The following is a 22,031-nucleotide window of genomic DNA, read 5'->3' as shown; positions in this document are numbered from 1 at the left end:
TTTCGCCGATACATGTAAAACACCGCAATAAAATGAAGAAAAAATTATGTATACCTAAAATATTATCCGAAGAACGAAATTCTAAATACATTAAAACAATAAACGACACCGGAATTTGTGTAACTAGTTTATTAAAACTTATAAGTAATATTACTTATATTTTTAAAGGTTGGTACCCTTGCGAAAGATTCCCCGTTATATTATGTTACTCTTTGGATGACATTTTGTCATTATCTTTTGTAATACAGGTTATTTTTGCTAAACACATGTTTTATGACATCTAACAGTGCTCGAGATACAATTGACCCTGAAAGTATTATTAATAGGTCCCCACCTACTAATTATTATTATTAGAATCGATGACCATAATTATAGGCTGTAAATTTCCTACTGCTGGGCTGAGGCCTCCACTACCTCTCCCAGGAGAATGTTAGGAGCATATTCCTCCACGCTGCTCCAATGCGGGTTGATGGTGTTCCTTCACCGCCGAGCGCGAGATGAATTATAAACATAAAATTAAGCACGTTCTTCAGAAAATGAATTGGTGCTTGCCTAGGCTTGAACCTGCAATCATCGGTTAAGATGACATGCCATATCTAAGATTAATTAATATTGTCATATTATCCCAATGTTACATTAATGTTCTTTGCAACATACAACTGGTCATGTATATGCAATACATATGGTCGTCATACGCTGAGGGCGCCGCATCGGTATTCGGTGGCAGAACATAATCTAACGATGTATAAAAAAAAAAAACTGAAATCAGTCATGTTAGGATTGCTTGCTTGATAGTTACTTACCTAAAATCGTTAATAACACAACACAAAAAAAGTCTTTAACCTTAAGATCATATGTGAAGGCTGCTAGAAAAATATCGAAGTCTTGGTCTTTCTAGTGATAGATTAATTTTCTTGAGGCTACCATCTCGAACTTGTTGCTTATAGGATTAGAAAACCGTTTAAGGATCTTTAAAACTTTAAAGCACCAATGCTGATTATGTCGTACTGACCCATTTCGGTCAACAGCATTGTTTGTCGAGCGATTTTAACATTTGCATTTGAATGATTATACATCGATTTCTTAATTTATTTAAAAAAGGCAGCATTGGATGGTAACTTGAACACATACAGGTTGTCGATTGAATGAAACAAATAATGTTTTAATTTGACTAAAACCAGTCTTATTATTGATTTTTATAATCTCTATACTAAATTAAAGACTCATTGATATCAGTTTTCGTATGTCAATTTCATATTGAAAATGTTCATGTAAATTTGTATAATCTGAAATATTGACAAAATTATACGGATTGTATTTTAAGACTGTAATGTAAACTTGTTTCACAGCCTTTATTTTTTATTGAAATTATAGTGGTATAATAAATCCACTTATCTTTTGAGATTCAACTAAGTTAATTGCTTCCATTGTTGACCCGATCCCATCTCCAAATCGTGCCGTCGTCGCAACACGTTATTAGCACTCTGCCGCTCCTTGACAGTGTAACCTGAAAAATAAGGCACGCGTGTAAGGCAGTGGTTACACTATGCGTATCTAGGGCAGCAGGGTGTCACGTGTGGGTCTGCCAGGCGTCTGGATAAACTTGGACATGGTCTGTCTCATATTCGGCTTTCACTAGGAATTTTAAATTTGATCAGACACTGGTTAAAAAGTTTTTGATAAAATTTAATTTAGAGAATTCGACATGTACCATGTTCACAATTCAAAAAAGTATCATTACGAGCACGAGGGGTGCCCGGCTGTACCTGGCGCACGGCGGCGGCGCAGCGCGGGTGCGTGAGCTGCGACACGCGGGAGCCGCCCGCCACGCCGCCCAGCTCCCACACCATCGTCTTGCCGCACTGGTTGCCCAACGCTATCACCTGACATTTTGACAATTGTAGCATTTATTCGTTTAGGATTGCTAATGACCAGTGTATAAAATAAATCTAAGGGGTGCTATATTTTTCCATGCATATAGGTAGCCACAATGTACAAAAGAGACACTAAGCATCTCAACTAATAATAAGATTAAAAAAATTTAAATAGTTATATGATTTCCAGTACCAATTAAGAAATTGATCGACTATGATAGTACTGACTTCTATGTATTAATAGAAGGTCGATTAAACTTGTAGTATTCTTACCCTTTGGCTATAATCGACTGCAAAACGTATAAACCATATTTCACATTCCTTGTAATCAAACCTGTGAACAATTGTAATTGTGTTATCTCCAGGGCGGATTTCAGTGTCTTCCAGGCGACCAGGCTTCCAGCATATTATTGCATTTTCACATGACTGAAAATTAAAACATATAATTTTTTTAAATATATATCAATGCTTTATATTTCTAATGGCATTGGTTATCGGACGGAGAAGTAAGCCACCAAACAGTAAATGATAGAAATTTTACATACCCATTGCACCACCAACCTTTGGAGCTAAGATGTTAAGTCCCTTGTGCCTGTAGTTACATTGCCTCACTTACCCATTATACCAGAATCTACACACTCATCTTCACAAAATACTAAGTATTGCTGCTTGGTAGTAGAACATACGATAAGTCGCAAAACCTACCCAAACAAGCTTGCACAAAGCCCTACCAATAAATTAATATAGATTTGTATTTATTTATATATAAAGAATAACTTACTTTTGATAAAATTAAATCTCCCATCCATCTTACGCAATCTACATAATTTCTATGTATATCTCTTGTAGAAAAGTCTGGAAAATGCTCCTTTAATGAATTAAATGGTCTTAAGGCTCTGTGTGGATTAAAATTGTAACTCTGCTTTATAGCCTCATTCATTGATGGCTTGTCTAATCTCCACAGTTTTAAGGAATGATCCATTCCGCATGACATTATTCTTTCCCCCTTTAAATCAAAATCTGCACTCAAAACTTCATCTCTATGTCCCTCTACACCCCCAAATATAGCAATACAAACATCAGACATAATATTCCAAAGTCTCAAAGCATGGTCTTTGCTTGCTGAGAGAAGGAGATTAGGGTCGCGAGGATGAAACTTGACTTCATTAATAGCATGGCCGTGCCCAACATAGTGCTTTATACAAGTCTGTGTCGCTGTGTGGAAGACGCGTATGATACCACGTGATCCTGCTACTGCTAAAAGAGGTAAGTTTGTCTCTTCTTCATAAGACCATGCACATGTGTAGAATGTTTCATCAACCTGAAATTATAGTGTTTTTCACTTTTATGAAAAAAACTGTAGATAAAATTAAAAAGTTTTTCATTGCAGTTTCACATATGTTATAACTTGTTACGTAAATATTTAGACAATCTGTCAGATTGGTTTATAGTTATGGTTACTACTCTGCACATACTTACACACTTAAGCACATAGCATGAAATTATATAACATTTTAAAAATATATAATATTATTATATTACTAGCAGTAAATCGACGGAATTGCAAGTTTCAATTTATAAATCTCTAGGTTACAAATATTTATATCAATAAAAGAAAAATTTCTCATGCAATTTAAAATGTAAGTTATTCTGTATGTTTAAATGCTCTAAAATAATACATGTAATAAAACTTAGCACTCCATAAGTGACAAGACAGACGGGGACACTTACAGTAATCATACTACATTGAATAAATTATAAACAGTGTGATGCATTCACAATTTAAATTACTATCTATAAGATTTATGTATTTTAAATTCTCACTCACATCAGGGTCTGCATAACATTGAAGAAACTTAAGGCCACCTGATTCAGGGCATTCATATACAGATACCCTATTGCTCCCAACAACAGCAAATATAAGAGGTTCTCCCTCCCCCAGATGGTGATTAAATTGACACCCAAATAAAGGCTGACCATGGTCTTCTTTTGCACTACAACTAGAAGCCACAAAAGTTAAGATTACAATTTATTTATATACACATTAATGGACTTTGCTATAATCACATACTTAAATTTATATGGAGGTTTCACTTGTTTAGTAACCTTTTTTTTCCCTCGTCTCCTTTTTTTCACGCGAGTATTTGTTGGTGTTTCGCTACGTGACGTATTATCTGTGTTTGATGTGCTGTCAACGCTCGAAGTATCATCCTAGTTCAAAAAAAAATGTATGAAAATAAACATAATAGATTATTTCGCATATTTTGTGTAATAATTTTAATTGGATAAAATTATATTAGTATTACAGATAGTGTGATACAGAAAAATGATTGTTTAAATTAATATTCAATTCCAATGTGAGTACAAAGTCATGTTGTTGAGTCACAAAGGAAGGTATAAAAGATCTTGTACTTACGGCCTCATTGTCCGAAAAGTTCATTCTATAAGCTTTTTTTAATTAAAATAATCACACTCAAATAAACAAAATACCTAGTTTAATACAAATACATTAATATTTATCACTTTTTCTCACAAAGGCGACATTATCAGCTGGCAGTGGCGTCCTAAACGTCAAATGTCGAATTTTCGCGGGAGAAACCAAGTTCCACTGACGCAAAAGTGTTGCAAAGCTTGATAAATAAAACTATAATCTAAACAGATTAATAAGTTTCATTAAATTCTTAGAGAAACAAATATGACATTAAATATTATGCAATATATTAAAAAGATTTTTTAAAAAATATATTTAAACAATCAAAAGTTATTAGCTATACCGAGTATTTTTTAATTGGGTAAATAGTTAAATAAAATACAAGTGGGGTATTTTTCAATACGCCTTCATACTTTACTTTTATATAAACATATCAGATTTCCGTCGCTACTATTAATACATTTTATCGAATTAGTAGTATAGTATACAGGGGCATTATTAACAATAGCTAAATTACGTAATACGTAATAACGTAAGCTTCCATAGAGCTCATTCAAAAGTTGGGATTGATACCTGAATTTCAAACAGGTTATTTTATTTATGCTTGGGTAGGAACTGATTCTTAGTTGTATAATAACAAAGAAGAACGAAAATCCCAAGGTTTTTACTTCACATTTCCGGTCGAACTAATATGTGCTAAACTTTAGGGATATTTTGTGACCCTCCTATCTAAGGCCCAACTGTGTACAACATGAAACAATAGTCCAGAATTTACGTCACTGAGATATTAAAGAAACCACTTTTCTGATTTATTACCTGAAATATCGAGTTCAAAGGGTTGATGTAAATGATAAGAGATCACCCAGGGCTGCAATACACGTGGGGATTCCCCAGGGATCTATTGTTGATCCATGTCTCTTTCTCATTTTTATAAGTGGCTGCCACGTCTGGTTGGAGATAAATATGAGATTGTATTTTTCGCTGATGATACTTCGTTAATTTTTAAGTAAAAAATGTCAATTGTTACATGACGAGGTGAACAATAATTTACTTTTAAATACATAACATAAAAATAAAATTCACTGCTCCAAACTTTTAATCGAAGACTTCTAACTTAAGATTTATCAAATGTAATGTATTTTTAAATGAGATAATAATATATGATATTATTGACATAACCGAAATATAAAATACAAGATAAACTAATAACTACACAGGCGACGCCACATTTAATTGCTGGTATAAGTTATAATTCTTAAATAGTATTAGTGGTAAATGTTAACTGTCCATGTTAAAACTTATTTTATTTTTCAGGATCATTTTATTACGAAATCTATATATATAGCTAAATACAACTCACTGATTAATCACGAAATCTAAGAAACTAACACCTCCAAACTTAAAATAGACATCATAGGTGTAGATATCCGCTAAGAACGGATTTCACGAAACTCGGGCAGAGTTTCGTAAAATCCGTTCTAGCGGGGTAAAACGGGGGTTGAATGTTTGTATTATATAAATTTCGCGTAGGTCAAGCCGCAGGTTCAGCTAGTTTTTAAAATATTCACGAGGTCAGTCAGAAAAAAAATAAACCAATTATAAAAAATGATTTTATTACATCTAGAAAATATACAACGGTAACAATTAAATAGGTTTAGAAGGAACAGATTTGTGTTATGGTAACAAACAGTTGGTTGATGATGTTTTTTCAATAAATATGTTAAAAAATATAAAAATAAAACCTTATAATAATACGTCATTAATTAATTTCTAATATAAGTCACAGCCATTTTTAATATTAATTCAAAATTATTTAAAATTAAACTTAATACTGATAATTATGTATACAGATAATATCCTTACATTTAATTTTATTATAAATTATACGCCATTTGCAATATCACTTTGGTTTGAATGGCGATATTACTTCGGATAATTCCAGCTATATTACGTAAAACGACTAAGACAATCTGGTTTAATTTAAAGCTTTTCCTTTATCCTCAAATCTTATATACATATAACATTTATGTTATATACTTATAACAAAATAGGCGTATAACGAAGAATTCATAGGTATGCCTAAACATAGTACCTTTATTCTACCTTCTCCATAGTTTTTATTTCGTATCTTTCTTTCTCTTGTCGGTTAGCCTTAACAATTACAATAAATAAAAACTTGTAATTGCCATCAGCTTGTAGTGAAAAAATCGATATCAAAAGTCTTAGATTATTATTTATATATCTATATAGAGTATCGAACTAAAAAGAACAACAAACAAACTTTATTATCTCTGTGTGAGTGACAGTTACGCCTGACACTCATTAAACGTTATCATTATTTAACTAGTGTGCGTGTACTTTGTGGCTAACTGTTGGCCTCTATTTTATTTTTTCGACGCCTTCTCAGCTTTGACACTCTATCTAGACATATAAGTAATTAAAGTCAACAGTCGTTATTTGTTATTAAAAATGGCTAAAACTCCATTGCAGTTTTGTATAAAACGATGGATGCAATGGATTTATGCTTTAACCAATGTGATAAAAGGCGTAAAACTCTAACTTATTATATGATTACGTCCTCTAATATGTTTTTTGTAAACGTTTCATTGTAATAGACATAACTTTTCATTATTTGGCATTTTAAATTAACAGTGGATTTCAGCGAGCCTCTATTAATGTATGTTTGTGAACTAATAAAATCTAGTTTGATTCATTTTAATCTAAGTATACAATTTATTTATTTAGCCTCTACGTTAACCTCTATTGTTATTTGTAAGATGCTGACGGCGGTAGACAAGTGCAAGCGTGTCTTAAAGCTACTCGTAGCCAGGGCATGAAGCGGTCCACTCGCGCATAGACGCCTGGATAGCCCTGTCTTGCACATCCTCTTCCCCAAGATACAATACCTATGAAGTAAAGGAAAAACAAATATTAATGAGATGTAACAATACGTTAAGCATTTTGTTAAATGTATTTTCATTTTCATCGTCTACAAAGAAATGAAAATGATTTATGTACTCACCAACAATAGTATAATGTGGCTGCGCCATAAGCAAGGGTCCACCGGAATCCCCGGTGCACGAATCTCTCTCGGGTGCGTTTGCACACAACATACGTGGTGTAACTTTCCGGCGACCGTATCCAGCGCCTCTACATTCTTCTTGTGACCAAATTTGTACTTCCGCCTGAAATTAACAATAAAAATCAAATCAAATCTTTGATGACATTAGTTGCAAGTTATTAATAGTAGTAAGTTTATTAGTTAGAAACGTTTAAAACGTTTATAAGAAGGCAACAGCCTGTAAATGTTCCACTGCTGGGCTAAGGCCTCCTCTCCCTTTGTGGATAAGGTATATTCCAAAAACGGGTTGATATAAGAAATTACACTAACTGAACTCTCAAAAAATTCAAATCTGTGTGTCAAAATATTTGCTTCACAATGGCGATACAATGCTACTGAGTGAAATAAATCAACAATAATAAAAAGTGTTGCTGCCTTTACCATATTTGTACAAATAATGGAAATATAAATATAGATATGACATGATGATGATGAGATATGTAGACTGTAGAAACATTTTCGACAGTGCTAATAAAGATTATACGCGAGTAATACCTAAGTTGTATTTTGAAGAAGATATTTTTAATCACTTGATTCTTCTCTATTTAATAATGTCATTAAGCTTTCCGAAAACTTACTTTACCTACATTATCCTACCAATAGCCTTAACTGTCTTTGTCACATTGTCTTAATTCAAAACTTACTTTCATGGGGATATTAGATGGAGGTCCTTTTTCAATTGTGCTACCCCATCCAGATACAACAGCATCTACTCCTGCAAGTGTATCTTCATCATCTAGAAAATTAATTTGCTTAGGTACTTTGCTTTTTATTCCTCCTTGCTGTTTATTGGAATATCGTTGATCTATTGGCTAGACTATACGGATAGAGATTCAGGGGTTCTGGGCTCGAAATAAATAGTTATATATTTTTTCAGTAGATACATTTTCAGTAGTTGCCTAGCGATTGCAGGCTTTGAACTCCCGTTGGACAGCATGTAAATACGTCAGTCCAGCACCTGAAGTCGCAGCCTGTGAGTCGTTTTCGCCGTTCCAACGGATTATGATAGTGCACTTTTATTTGTGCACATACTTTTGTAATATAATGCCTGAGAATGGTCGTAGTAGATTGTAGGCATAATCGGTCAGGAAGACTTAACTGTAGCTGTATAATGTATATATTTTAGAAAGTATTACATCAATTTTTATTCTTTTCAAGAACAAAAACATAGCAAGAATATATGTGAAAAGTGTTGCTTAAAAAAATATTCAGTGGTGTCATATAATTATTGCAAATAGGATTATAGAAAATATTGATTTTAACAAGATATGAGTTTTAACATACCAGGCAAGCATGCTGGGCGGTAAAGATTATCAGGTATAGGCTCTGCGAGCCTCAGTACAGCGATGTCATTGTCGTAGGTGTATCGATTGAAGTCTGGATGCTGGAACACGTGTGACACGCGGATGCCTTCTGATCTTGATTTGTTTACGTCATGTTCTCCCACAAGTACAGTCAGGCGGGAAGCTTCCACTCTGTTCAAAAATAATATATTTATAATATTTTTTTAGAATATTGAATTAAAATAAATTTACTGGAGGTTGCGCAAGTACTACACTTTCATTTTGTTTTTTATATAAATATGGAGTGACGTGGTTTAAGTACAGGACATAAGGATATAATACTTCCATCCCATGCTTGCGGGTAGAAAAGTTTATATTTCTTAAAATGCCAATGTCTATGAGCTTATAACATAGAAGCAGGTGGCCCATTGACCTGTCTACCTTCCTAATATAAATAAATATATGTATATTGTAGACAACAGCTGGAAGACGACAAACACGGGTAAGTGGTCACAAACGCCCTTAGACATGAGCCGTTGTTAGAAGTGTAACTCTATCTAAGTGCTAATTAACGTACGATTTTATGGTCGTTACAACTTGGCTCACTCAGCTTTCAAACCGGACGTAACAATACAAAGTGTTTGGCGATAGAATTATGAGTGGGTGGTATCTACCCAGATGGACTTGCACTAGGTTTTATTACATGTAGAAAGTCGGAAGTTAGGTACAAACAAGAATGCTTGGGGACTTGTAACAAATATACACATAAGATCATTAACACAATCTAACCACACGTATAAAGAAGTAGGTTCGTGAGTTGCGAACAATACAATACAAAATAATTAATCGATTTTTGTAATGTGTACCGAAGTATGTTCTCTATAATTTAAAGTACGAAGTATCGGTAAGTTTTTTTTTTTTAGTTAACTTTCAACAATTCCTCGTTTTGATGAAATTTAATTCGAATCAAATGGAAACAAACTTTCGCTTTCATTTCGCGGTTATTACTTTCATTGTTAGATAAATGTCGATTTAAAATATTTTTTTGCGAAATTACAGCAAATTCAGCTCCAGCTTAAATTTGTTTCTAACAAAAACCACATAACGGAGTCGAAGCACGTCGCAAATGAGCGAGACGATCAGTAATTGCGTGACGAAACGAAGAAAAGGTGCGCGGGCGCATCCAACTTGGCTGACCTAGACCCGATTTGCCAAGTCTGACCTTGGTACTACATAGAAACATACTGGTCCGATCCTCAGCATACAAATAATGAATGGTGATCTATGTACAATTCCTAATATATTCTTTGTAAAGTTAAAAAAATTACTTACATCATTTAATTTTATTTTATATAAGTTTCTCGTTGTAAAATATTCTCATTTAAGACGAGCTGTCTTTACACAAGATGAGAATCAACTTATACAAACATTTAGCATGCATAACACGAATACTTTGAGGTCAGTTGTGTAATTTGAAAGAGCCCTAAGGCAGAGGACACATTATTTATATAAAGGGCTGTTTTGAAAGTTCTTTTGTTACGTAAAATATAATAAAAAGATCTTGGATATATCGTTAACGTGTTATTATTAAAATTATAAAATTTGGGAAAGTTTTTTATAATCATTACTTTAAAGATATTTTGAAATCATTGTAATAAACGCACAATCAATCGGACTCTATCATAAAACAACAACATTTATTAGGTCGTATGTAGGTAATAATACATTTTAAGTGAATTATAATACCTATATAATCATAAGACTAATTTCGATAACTTTTCGTCATAATTTATGCAACGTATGATTTTTTTATTGATCTTTTATAATGTTTCCGCATGTATTGTACTAATTCGAGTTAAGAATATTACTTATGTGGCTGTAGATGTTTTTAATGGAAATAAAATTTTATATTATATGTAGTATGGTAAATCCAGTACATCTTTTCGTGTCTTAAACTATTATTTGTATACTAATTTGCCCAAAGAGAGACTGCATAATTATTTAACAAAACAAAAAGATTCAAATTATTCTTATGAATGATAGGTTCGTATTATTAATAGTATTTGCAGAAATAAGCAATTTAATTTTAATGCACTTGATAATCATCTTTTAATTTCACTTGTTTCTTAAAATCACTTCATTACACTTACAATTTTCATTGTTTCTAAAATAAGGCCGCTAATGTACTTTGTTATTCAGATTTAGAGATACACAGGGCTGTCAGATGTCCAGGCTTAAGCCCGAAACATTTGTTGGGTTTTACGGTCGTTTCAATACTATATGTACGATTGTACATATATATGAGTAACGTAGGTAATGCTGAGTATTATTGATATCATAACCGTAAGATTAAACGTACCTATATCCTGATTTTGAAAAGTCGTCTGTCGAATCTGACTTGCATTTTAGAGCCTGACAACCCTGATACACTTATTATTCAATTATCGCATTCATATGCTTGGTAACATTAGTCATCAGAACCGTTGTTCCGATCTCAAATTGTTTTAAAGTAAGTCATTAATATAAAAATATTCTTTGACACTATGAATAAAATATCTGCATGTACTCGCGTACCTACTCTTTAGTTTATTTATTTAGTTTAACCTTTTTACATAACTTAAATATACTAAAAACTATATTTAGTTATACAAAAGAAGACATTTATTTATTTAGTTTACGTACGTAGGTATACCTAACTACGTAAGTAATATATACGTAAGTATCAAAGAGCTTTCATATGAAAACCAATGGATATTACCTACCCTTTAATTGCTGTCGATACTTTTGCGTATCGATTCGAGTATTTTTCCAAGTAAGTGGGTTATAGCAGCGTAAAATATTACATTGAATTTAAAACAACATTTAAAGTGACTCATTATGTTTTTATATATTATCATTATTTTACCAACGCGATAAAGATAAAAGAATACATCGATAAAAAGTTTGCGCTGTTAAATTCCAGTTTAAATTGAGACATTAGGATAGATATGGAATGACTGTAAACTACTCACAGTTTTACTGAAATTCCACAAAATCGTTTAAACGCAGCGTGATGAAGCAAGCTTTGAAATTACAAAAGATTTACTAAAGAGGTTCATAATAACCGTTTCCTACTTTACTTTAACACTACTTTAATTTTTTTATTTCTATTTTTTTTATACTACTAGATCCTTTGACTGTAAGTGGTTTCAGTTTAGGTTAATGCCAAAAATCCTAGCACACTTACAGCCCTCGAACCGACCCCAAACTGTTCTCAATATAAGTAGTATATACATTATATATATTAATAAGCAGTAAGTATAACATTAATCTATGCAATTGTTTTAATTGATATTTATTTCAAACAAGGAGTTTGGTTGTGAGCTCTTCAAATTTAAACATTGCTCAATGATTTGTTTTATGAAAGCAAATAATTTAGCATATTTAACACCTCTTCACACACATTCATTTAACAAAAGCAAATAAATAAGTGAAATTTAATTAAAATATGTTCGGTATTGACATAACGGTTATGCATTTAGCCAATAATTATCAACTTTCACCTTCTGAGGGGCCTCACCTAAAATAATACCATTGTTTGCAAATGTGGTGTCCAAATTATATTTACTAATAGTGAGTCATGAGATGTTTGCTTAAATATTCAGACATATGTAATGGCTTTAAAAAATATTTTCTTTTTTATATAACCATCTACTGCATAAATTATAAGCTCTAAGATCCTTATGTTATGCCATGCGCCATTTTACTCTTAATAGGCAATGTTTAAAAATCTTATATCTACTCATAAATTGTACATTACACGTATTTATACTAATTTAAACTCTTGTAACTTCCAAAATCAATATCTTCGCTCGTAGTTTCGATTAAAATAAAACGTGTTTACAAATAATTTTTATTGAAAACATGAATAAATCAATCTGACAAGAAAAAACAAATTTATTGCAGAGTGCGCCGTTAAAATGCGAATGCATCGTCTGCCTCGACGCAAAGTAATAACCCCATTACTGTAGGGCTATTCTGTAAGAAAAAACTCGAAACATCTCAGAACACGAGCGCATAATCTCAGAATGTGATATGCGACAGTCACTATAATAATTATGAAATTTATAAGATACACGTATCAAAATGACGTATCATAGTGAGTCAGTTACACATATCACGAGTGAGAAACGAAGTGATTTTTTTACAGAATTGCGCTGCTGTATCGGGAATGTAAAGGTTTGTTTCGTTGGAACTTTTATGGAGTTTATATCGGCAATTTATTCAGTCTGACCCACGTATTGCATATCTCGGTCAAAATTCAAATTTGTTAACCTAAATTCTTATAAAACTTTAAGAAGAAAGAAATAAGTATTACTTTAACTTTTATTTTTTGTCATATGGGCGGGGAAAGTTTCAATAATATTTATTAAGGTGAAATATATTAATATTCGCGACAAATGTGACCATATTTATGATACAGAATAATACAAACTCATTTGTCGACTGTTTCCGGAAATCCGACGTTTCATTCATATATTTTTTTTAATATATACGGCTTGGCTGTAGGGCCATATGGAAGCCTACTGAATGAGGTACCACCCACTAATCACATAATCTACTGTAATACAGCAGAACTTATATTGGTTTGGTATGGACGGTTTGAAGGGTAAGTTAGTCAATGTAAAGTAACAAAGGACATAACATCTTAGTTTCCAAGGTTAGTAACGCTTTGGTGTTGTATATAATATTTCTAACGTGGCCAATGTCTAGGTGATGGTGACCACTTAATATGAGGTGGCTCATTTGCCCGTCCGCCAACCTATTCCCTATCTATGTGTATAGCTATACACACTTTTAAATACTATGCAATTTTAAATTTTAAATATTGTGCAGCCAGCATAATAAGTATATTAAGTTATTTAAGTAAGTTAAGTTTTAAGTTAATTAATAATACTTATTTTTATGTTATGGCGTGATCTGAAATATTATAATATTAGAATTATACCAACTCGTAGACACAATGTGTGGCGGTGATGAGGTGATCTCTAGCGACGACAGTGGCTCCGCAAATCAGCTTACCGTCTCTCTTCACTGCCGCCAGCCAGGGAAATTCTCCAGGAGTGACTGCTCTTCCACCCACCACCCGTGCGCCACGAACAATCCCACACGCTGAAAAATATTTACCAATAAAAAAAATGAAAATGCGAATATTGTAAACATTTCAGCTTATCTACATTTTCCCTTCTCAGCTCAACTAAGTAGCGGTTTCAAAAGCTTATTTGAAAGTAAATTCAACGTTTTATGTAAAGCTTCTTGGCGACTTTATTTCTCCTAAAGAGTATTTTGATTTTGACTAATCATTCATTTAAATAATTATTATTATAACATTAAATAATTATTTATATATAAGTAAACTTTGATAAATTATTTAACTATAAATTTTTACCTTTATTATTGATGATCTGTATATTTTAGTATAAATAAAATATTTATATTTTTATTCTTATGCTGCGCCGACCCCAAGTAAAATTGGGATAAGGGCAGGAGGATGACTATGATCTGTATATTTTAGTAAAAATCAAAGTAAGATCTGCCAACGATATTAAACTCTATAATTCTATAATTTTGGAAGTGCCCAACTATTGTACACAACAAATTGCCTAATTACATTAAAGCAATTAAAACACTACTATTACTATTCAAAAAACTTCTGATCTACTATTAAAAAAAAAATTTTTTTTTTAAATAATTATTAAACTTAATTGAATAACCATCTATATAATTATAATAAAAAAATAAAACGTCAAGCAAAACCTTATCAAAAATAATTATATTAAAATTTAATAAATACACTTGCTGTTGTGTGAGTTGCGCTTGTTCTGTTAACCCGTGCATACATTTTACTTACCCTCTACTTGTTTAATTGTCTTACCCCACAAAGAGCTTAAGTAAAGCTTTGTTTAAACGTAATTTCTCATAAACTTCAATTGATATATACTGCTGAGAAATGAATTAACCTGATCGCAACTGTCATTTGAATAATTTGAAATTCTTATGCCAATCACTTGAATTTTTAAATAAATATTATTTTGCTCTTGTGTGACATATCATCCTATATTACGGATCCTACTGTGCGTTCTTAATGTAGGTATGAGGAAGATAGTGGGATTCCGTTATTCCATATCATGTTTCATCGTGTAAAGAGTTTTTGTTCTCTTTATTGTATTTATTTTTGACAATCGCCAATTACAACAAATGTAATATGATATTATACAAAACTTTTTCATGCCAGTCTTTTTAAAGATTTTTATCTCTGCTTGAAAAAGAAATCACAGCGTCTTTTTCAGCTCAAACAAATAATTACATTATTAAGTATTTTATTATACACAGATAAATCTTGACAGTGTATTAAAAAACCTTTCTTTTTTAATTTTTTTACATTTCTGCAATACATATTATGCAAATAATTATAAATTTAGTATCAGTTAAGAGTGACTTAACCGTATCGACTTAACGTATCAAATTTAAACTGTTTTCGGTTAGTAGGTTCGGAAAAGATAGTTCTGACAGTCGAACTGAAATAAAAGCTTCAAGGGTTTCGATTTTGATCAATTCTGTGAAAAAAATCTTTAAGCAACCTAGAGTTTCTCAAAACTGAGAGTTTACAATGATAAAAAATTGGAAAATGTGAACTCATGACAACTTCTTAGCAGGCGAGGTCGCAATCTTATGCCCCAAGACTTAGAGGGTACGTGAGCCAGTTTTTTTTTAGAATCACAGTGTGGAGCTCCTTGCAGCTAAAGATTTTTGTCATCTTATAATTATTGCGGAGTTTTACTGGTCTTCTATTCTTATAGGCAAGTTGATTAAATTTGAGACATCTACGGTCATCTTGCTTGCTCTCAATTAAGTTCTTTACGAAAAACAATAAATTCCTTATTTATTTCTTATCTATCTTTAGAAGGTTTTGAATTTAACGTATACGATTTTAATTCGATCAGAACGCGCCTGATCCCAACTGACATCGCATTCTGAGGTGAGCGGCAAAATAGTGTAATATTGATGATAATACTAGATAAATACTACAAATTAAATAAAAAGTTATTTGCTTAATACTCTTATTCAGAATAAATAAAGCACCTGTTTGGAATGTAGATTTGACCGAAAATTATTTGCATAAAAATTCTATGAGTTTATAGATACTTTTTCCTGCATTAAAATAACACCGATATGTTAAGTATATGTCCACACAAGATAACACGTCAAAGTTTAATGGTCATTTCTTCAAAAAATTAAACATTTATCTATGACGTTAAGTAACCAGTGAACAGTTCCTTTGTTTGCGGAGACAATCATAACGGAGCTCAATGTATGAACATTGCAAAATTTTGCGTTTAACTGCAGCTTAAGTGGGTTAATTCTCGGCGATAACGAAAATGAAGACCTGAGCTATCTGCATAATTACAGAAAATGTTTAAGAGAATTTAAAAACATTTAATTTTCTATGTATCTTTTTTTCACCATTATGTACTAGACTTCTGACAGTATTCGAATTTTTTTTTTACTGTTACGACTTTTATTTTTTTATAAGTATGCTTTGTCATATTCGTCGTACGTGTTATATAGAAGTAAGTTAGTATATTTTAAAGTGACTAGTGTTGTATATGAAAAAAAAAAACAGTGTAACAGTAGTTAAACACTACCTGTTTCTTGCGACTTTATCCCTTGAATCGTAATTTATATATACAAGTATCTACGTCCTTATTCATATTATATTTATGATATATTACATTACAGTCAGTTCAATGGAGATTAAACTCAATGAAGTCATATACAGACAGACATAATTACTTTCGCATTTATAAAATTAGTCTGGGTATCGCAAGTTGCGTTAACAACATCAGGCAATTCTTAACCGAGTTGGGTTCCTTTCAAACTACTTAATGTAAAGTAGCGATCTTGTAAGTACTAGTAACGTGTTGTTATTACGTGAAGCATTGGTAAGGAAACTGCAAACTTATTGAACGCCGTAATTCCATGATTCAATATTATGCTTGAGTAATAAGCTCTTCAGTGGCGAAAGTTTCCATGTCAAGTGCCTAGACCTTATTAAATATGCATAAAATTATATGAAATAAATCTTAAGATAGTTGAATTAAATTAGCTGTCAATCTTTTGTGTGTCAATGTGATGTAATATTTGTTTTTTTAATTAAATATTTCGTTGAGAATGAAATGGTTTTATAACATTTTAAATTATTTATTTACGTATGTTTATATCAGGCCTTTGTTCGTATACAAAAGATTTAGTAAAAAAAAAACATATTTTTTATATTATCTGTCGGTCTGCCTGGACACATTAAATACGTAAAACATTGAATAGACTTAAATAATATTAGTCCACGTGATAGATTGCTCTGAATTACAATTGTGGTTGTCGTCAATAAAGGAAATTCTGAGTACTTAGTATTAAAAAGTTAACAGAGTGATAATTGCAATTAATTTAGTATTAAAATTTTAAAAGTCTATGTATATCCTCATGAAAAAGTTGCAAACGTTCTTAAGGAAGTCACTGATTTATGATATTGAGTCTTATTTAAGGCTATAAAATAATAAAATATCTTAAGAGAGCTATTCGCTTCACCATATGATAGCTCTTTAAATTCAACCTTTGACACAACTATAGACAAAAATTTACACAACTTTATGGATTTTTATTAAATGGCTTTCACCAACGGCACCTACCTTAAGTAATTATATTTTATGATCATTGCAAAAAAATAATATATTTAAAAAAAAACATTCTACTTACAATACGTAAGTAGTATCAAAATTTAAATACGTTTAAAAAATAAAGCCAGGTATATATAATTCTATTAAATTCAGTAACACAGAAATTAAATGTCCGTCTGTTTGTTACGTCATCTCTAAACCACTTAACGATCGTAATGAAATTTAAACAAACAGGTGGCTTGGGACCTAGATTTGAACAGGATCTGGACATATTTAATTGTATTTGATTCACATACATTCTGTAATTAAAATGATGGTAAAGAGTAACTGCTGACTTTATTGTCGTTTTTTCTCGGTATAATGTACATTTCGGACTGGTGGCTCCAAATTTTTGAAAATTTAACATGGTTATTCTAAAGAATTTTATGAGATTTGCATTGAGAAGGTTTTAATATAGACATATAAAGTACATATAAAAGAGATGAATCGGAAAATTTTCATTTTTTTTACGCGAACGGAGTCGTGGGCTCCATCTACATGTATATAATAATCAAAAACTCAATTAAATGAGACAGATGTGTAGTACTTAGTTTTTATAAATTAAGAGACATCAAATTTAATTTAACAATTTTCCCATTTTAAAAAATCTTTATAACTTTTTTTTGTTGTTGTTTAATTCTTATTTGTTTTCGTTATATTAAATAGCTACTAAAACCTTTTACGAAGAAAATGTTTTTTTTTTTTATTTATATAAAGCCAATTACAATTTTATTATAGGTATCAATAGATGATAGATCATAATCTGTAGGCGCAGTGTGTCTTTTGTATCTGTTAAACTTTATCAATGGAACAGAAATAACTCGGCAAATCGGTCACATCACTATAAAATATTCGGGGCAATTAACGACTATTGTAAATCATTCAATAAAAATTACCGCAATGTGTGGTCCGATATTATTAACAATTAATGGCATTGACATAGTTTCAAAATATTTATGTAATGAAATATTCACTAACATTTGATGTCCTACTGACCGATTTCGGTCACTGTGGCGAATGAACGGAAACTAGTTAATTGCACTGTAGATGCTCTTTTAGGGCACAAAAGTGTGAACAAACACAGGCGTATTCATTATTACCGACATCAATTGGTCGGCAATTCGACACTACTGGAGAGATATCAAGAGTAATAACCGATGTACGGACTTTGATCCCTACGATATTTCCATTTTCTGGCAAATAAGAATTTCATGACAGAGAAACTTTCAACTTTACTTTTCTCCTTCTGGCCAATAGATCCGTAATAGGTATATAAGTATCTTATGGGTATTGATACTTATTAATCGTGTACATTATACTTAAGATGATACTAGATAAATTATTATTATTATTATTAATTTCAGTTCTTTAGGTGAAATATTGGTATAGAAAATATATGTACGTAATACTTTTTTATTCGTATCTATTATCTATCTACTTATAATATAAAAATTGTATTAGGTATAGATAAAACTTAAGTACGTAATAGGTATAAGCATTATCTAAGTCATCAGACTTTTATTTATTTGGGCATACTACTTCGATAACCTGCTATAGGTTTTCGAAGTGTAACTTTTTCTTTATATCAATGAATCATATTTCTTAATAATTAATTTAAAACGAAATCTTCTAAAGCGAAATACTTCTTAAACGACACAAGATTATTTTTTAAATTTCGAACCACGTTACGTTTTTTAATCAAAATACTTTTTGCAATCTATGTAACTTTTACTTGTATTTTTTTACTTAATAATAAAAATGTTATAATATATAAATCACACGAAGAAATAAATTGCTTTATGTCTACATATATTTTAATCAAAGTGAAGCCTGTGGTTACAAAGGTCACATAATTCAATCTTTCGCGCCCTACTGACATCTTTGCTAATATTTTTAGTAAAATAAAATTACCATAAGAGTACTTACTACCAAGACAAGTTGACCGATACAATTTATAACAAAACTTCAAATGTGATTAGTAAAAAACATATTTTTTTTACACAAACAATTAATACCAATATATTTAAAATTACGAGAGTTATCTATTTACGTTAAAAAAAAATTAGAGTTGTTGAAAATTTATTTAAAAAAAAGATTACAGATAAATTAAAAAGATTATAAACTTCACAAATTTGATCTCATTATGATGGTGAGTCAATATAAAAAGGTTTGTACGAGAATATGAGATAATTATTTTTCCTGCTCCTGTATTTTACTGCAATATTTGAATATGATTTATAAAAAAATATATATTAGTATATATTGTTATTAAATTTAACTCTAACTATTTACACAATAATATAATTAATTATAGATATTATTAGTGTTTGTTTGTTTTTATATATCCCACCTCTTTTGCGGTTTATACAACACATCAGTGGAAGACTCTCTAAAAACACTAATATATTAGCTCACTATGTGACGTAAGATAAGGAACCGAATCTGAGTTTATTTAGAAATAAAAAATGAACACTTCACATGCGTGTATTAATCGATTTCCTTTTTTTAAGTGTTTTTATAACATTTCATCAAGATATCTCCGCATATTAATTTAATAGGAAATTTGGTTCCGATAATTGAGTGATTGGAACTTTTTTTATTAAGTTTAAAATTTTAAGTAAAATTAATTCTAAGTTTACATTTATTAATATTTAATCAAATATGTTTTTTCTTTTTAATGGGCATATATTTTAACTTTGTTTGTGTTAATTGAATATCGAATCGACCGATCGAAGTGACGTTTAAATTATTAAAAAAAAAACTTATAATATGTATATTAATTACCACCATTATTACGCTTATCACTTACCAAGATGTAAACACAATGAACATTCACATACATTCGAACACAATTTGTTTTGTACGAGGCTGCTACACAACACTGCGTAACACGTGAAGCATCCACTGAAGTTTCGTGAATGCTTTGATCTTAATTATAAGGAATTAGATTGATATTAACACTCACTGCAGGGCTTGCAGGCGCTGGCGGATGCAAGCACAGCTAGAAGGCACAAAGCGCGAAACATGTCTGCCGGAGTCGCAGTCCAATCTGGAGGCAAAGGGAGACGCCGGCCCAGCTATTATAGGCCGCGGGCGGCGCCTCTGATAAGGCCTCGGGGCCAGGGTGATCGGACCAGGCCAAGTTCACGGATACGCGACGACTGAACGCAGACCGAGTGACACTGGTGGGCGACGCGTCACCCCACTGCTCTCGCGGCCCGGGTACATCGCACTGGAGGATGGAAGGATTAGATAGTGACCTTCATATCTATTCAATAGTTCAGTTACGGTCACCCGAGTCATTGGGTCACCGAAATTTAGGCGACCGATATTCGAAATTTTCTGTGAACATTCCACTAATTATTTCTCTGGTCCCCGTTAACTGTTGCATTATATTCAAGGATTACGTTCTTCGTTTATAGTTGTGTTAATTCTTTTGTTATTGATGAAAGATTTATTTCCGGTTATTTATTACGTGGATTGAAAATAAATCGGTCATTCATCATCGAGTTGTTGTTCACTTGCATCAGCTCTAAGGCATGTTATAACATTAAAAATTGCAAGATGGCCATTCATAAGCGGCACGAGTAATGTATACCAGTATAACGGAACTGAGACACCTTGCGACAAGTTTCGCCCAATTCCTCATCGATTCTTATAATTGGCATAATAAAGTAGTGACACATTCACTTTATTGAAAGACAGAGAAATGAAAAGTCACATTGCGTGCGTTCATGTATAATAAATGAAATTATTCTTTAAATTTTCTAAATTAACATCTTTCATCTCAGGATAATGTTGCATCACATAATATTAATGTATTTGTATGGCGTTGTGTCGCAGTAAAACATTTTATTACGTAATTTTTTGTTGCAGCAAATGAGACGTCTGTGACCTAGATCGATTCTAGGATTAGCCTCTAATAGTACTACAAAATTTAAGAGCGTATAAAAGATCGAAATTATATTCTTATCAAATAAATCAGGTAGATAAAATGTATCTACATCTCTTCACGATTTTTACTGATGTTTAGGTATCGTAAAAGTGAAAATATCGGATAGCCGATTAAATGAAATCAAACTGAAGCAAATAAAATAAACTTTTAGTAAACCAGCTTGAATGAAGCGGTTTTACAATTTAAACTTCATTTTTACTTATCGTAAGATAAAGTTTTAGTTTAACGCCCTACTTTTATAAATTCGCAGTTTCACACAGAAATTGGTTTTATATTAAATTTTAAACATAAAATCGTGAAATTTGTAAAAAAGTTTTTACACTTAATAAATGTACCTGACCATTGTTTTATCAATTTTAGATTTTACTAAAATAAAAATAGAGAAAAAAGTTTTTTTATTTGTGGTTTTTATTAATACTTACAGGAATTTATTTATTGCTTACATACGTTTCATTTAATTATAATTACAATAATTATTACAGAATATTATTGTTTAAATACGTATTAGCTTTGACATCATTTTATTGTGTAAATTAATCGATGTAAGACAAATGGGATGACCATTTGTTGTAAATAAATACAGTGGGGTATTTTATCAACAACATTGTTATCAT

At 31.4% G+C, this 22,031-nt stretch overlaps 2 protein-coding genes across 2 annotated transcripts; both read right to left on the bottom strand.

Moving 5' to 3' along the window:
- Positions 1-1,172: 1,172 nt before the first annotated feature.
- LOC125067235 (polycomb protein EED) lies at positions 1,173-4,454 on the bottom strand. Its single transcript, XM_047675711.1, has 7 exons — positions 4,291-4,454; positions 3,946-4,085; positions 3,703-3,874; positions 2,656-3,195; positions 2,148-2,300; positions 1,767-1,883; positions 1,173-1,507 (listed from the first exon to the last, which is right to left on the bottom strand). The coding sequence occupies exons 1-7, from the start codon at positions 4,312-4,314 to the stop codon at positions 1,415-1,417; spliced, it is 1,239 nt and encodes a 412-aa protein (XP_047531667.1). The 5' UTR covers positions 4,315-4,454; the 3' UTR covers positions 1,173-1,414.
- Positions 4,455-6,886: 2,432 nt separating this feature from the next.
- LOC125067237 (trypsin-1-like) lies at positions 6,887-20,597 on the bottom strand. The gene is made up of 6 exons (XM_047675713.1): positions 20,428-20,597; positions 13,701-13,860; positions 8,711-8,901; positions 8,071-8,162; positions 7,328-7,490; positions 6,887-7,211 (listed from the first exon to the last, which is right to left on the bottom strand). The coding sequence occupies exons 1-6, from the start codon at positions 20,486-20,488 to the stop codon at positions 7,072-7,074; spliced, it is 807 nt and encodes a 268-aa protein (XP_047531669.1). The 5' UTR covers positions 20,489-20,597; the 3' UTR covers positions 6,887-7,071.
- Between the last annotated feature and the right edge of the window lie 1,434 nt (positions 20,598-22,031).

The sequence above is a fragment of the Vanessa atalanta genome, chromosome 11 (assembly GCF_905147765.1).
Source record: "Vanessa atalanta chromosome 11, ilVanAtal1.2, whole genome shotgun sequence".
Classification (NCBI taxonomy): Eukaryota; Metazoa; Arthropoda; class Insecta; order Lepidoptera; family Nymphalidae; genus Vanessa; species Vanessa atalanta.
Note: the sequence above shows the minus strand (reverse complement) of the source record. Positions and strands in the feature narration are given on the sequence as shown.

Coding starts and splice junctions, on each gene's coding strand:
- LOC125067235 (XM_047675711.1), bottom strand. CDS start 4,314: ATGAACTTTTCGGACAATGAGGCC. Junction 3,196..3,702: donor AATGTTATGCAGACCCTGAT/GTGAGTGAGAAT, acceptor CTATAATTTCAG/GTTGATGAAACATTCTACAC. Junction 2,301..2,655: donor GAGATTTAATTTTATCAAAA/GTAAGTTATTCT, acceptor TTTAATTTTCAG/TCATGTGAAAATGCAATAAT.
- LOC125067237 (XM_047675713.1), bottom strand. CDS start 20,488: ATGTTTCGCGCTTTGTGCCTTCTAGCTGTGCTTGCATCCGCCAGCGCC. Junction 13,861..20,427: donor CAGCGCCTGCAAGCCCTGCA/GTGAGTGTTAAT, acceptor AATATTTTTCAG/CGTGTGGGATTGTTCGTGGC. Junction 8,902..13,700: donor GCCACACATTGTGTCTACGA/GTTGGTATAATT, acceptor ATTTTTGAACAG/AGTGGAAGCTTCCCGCCTGA.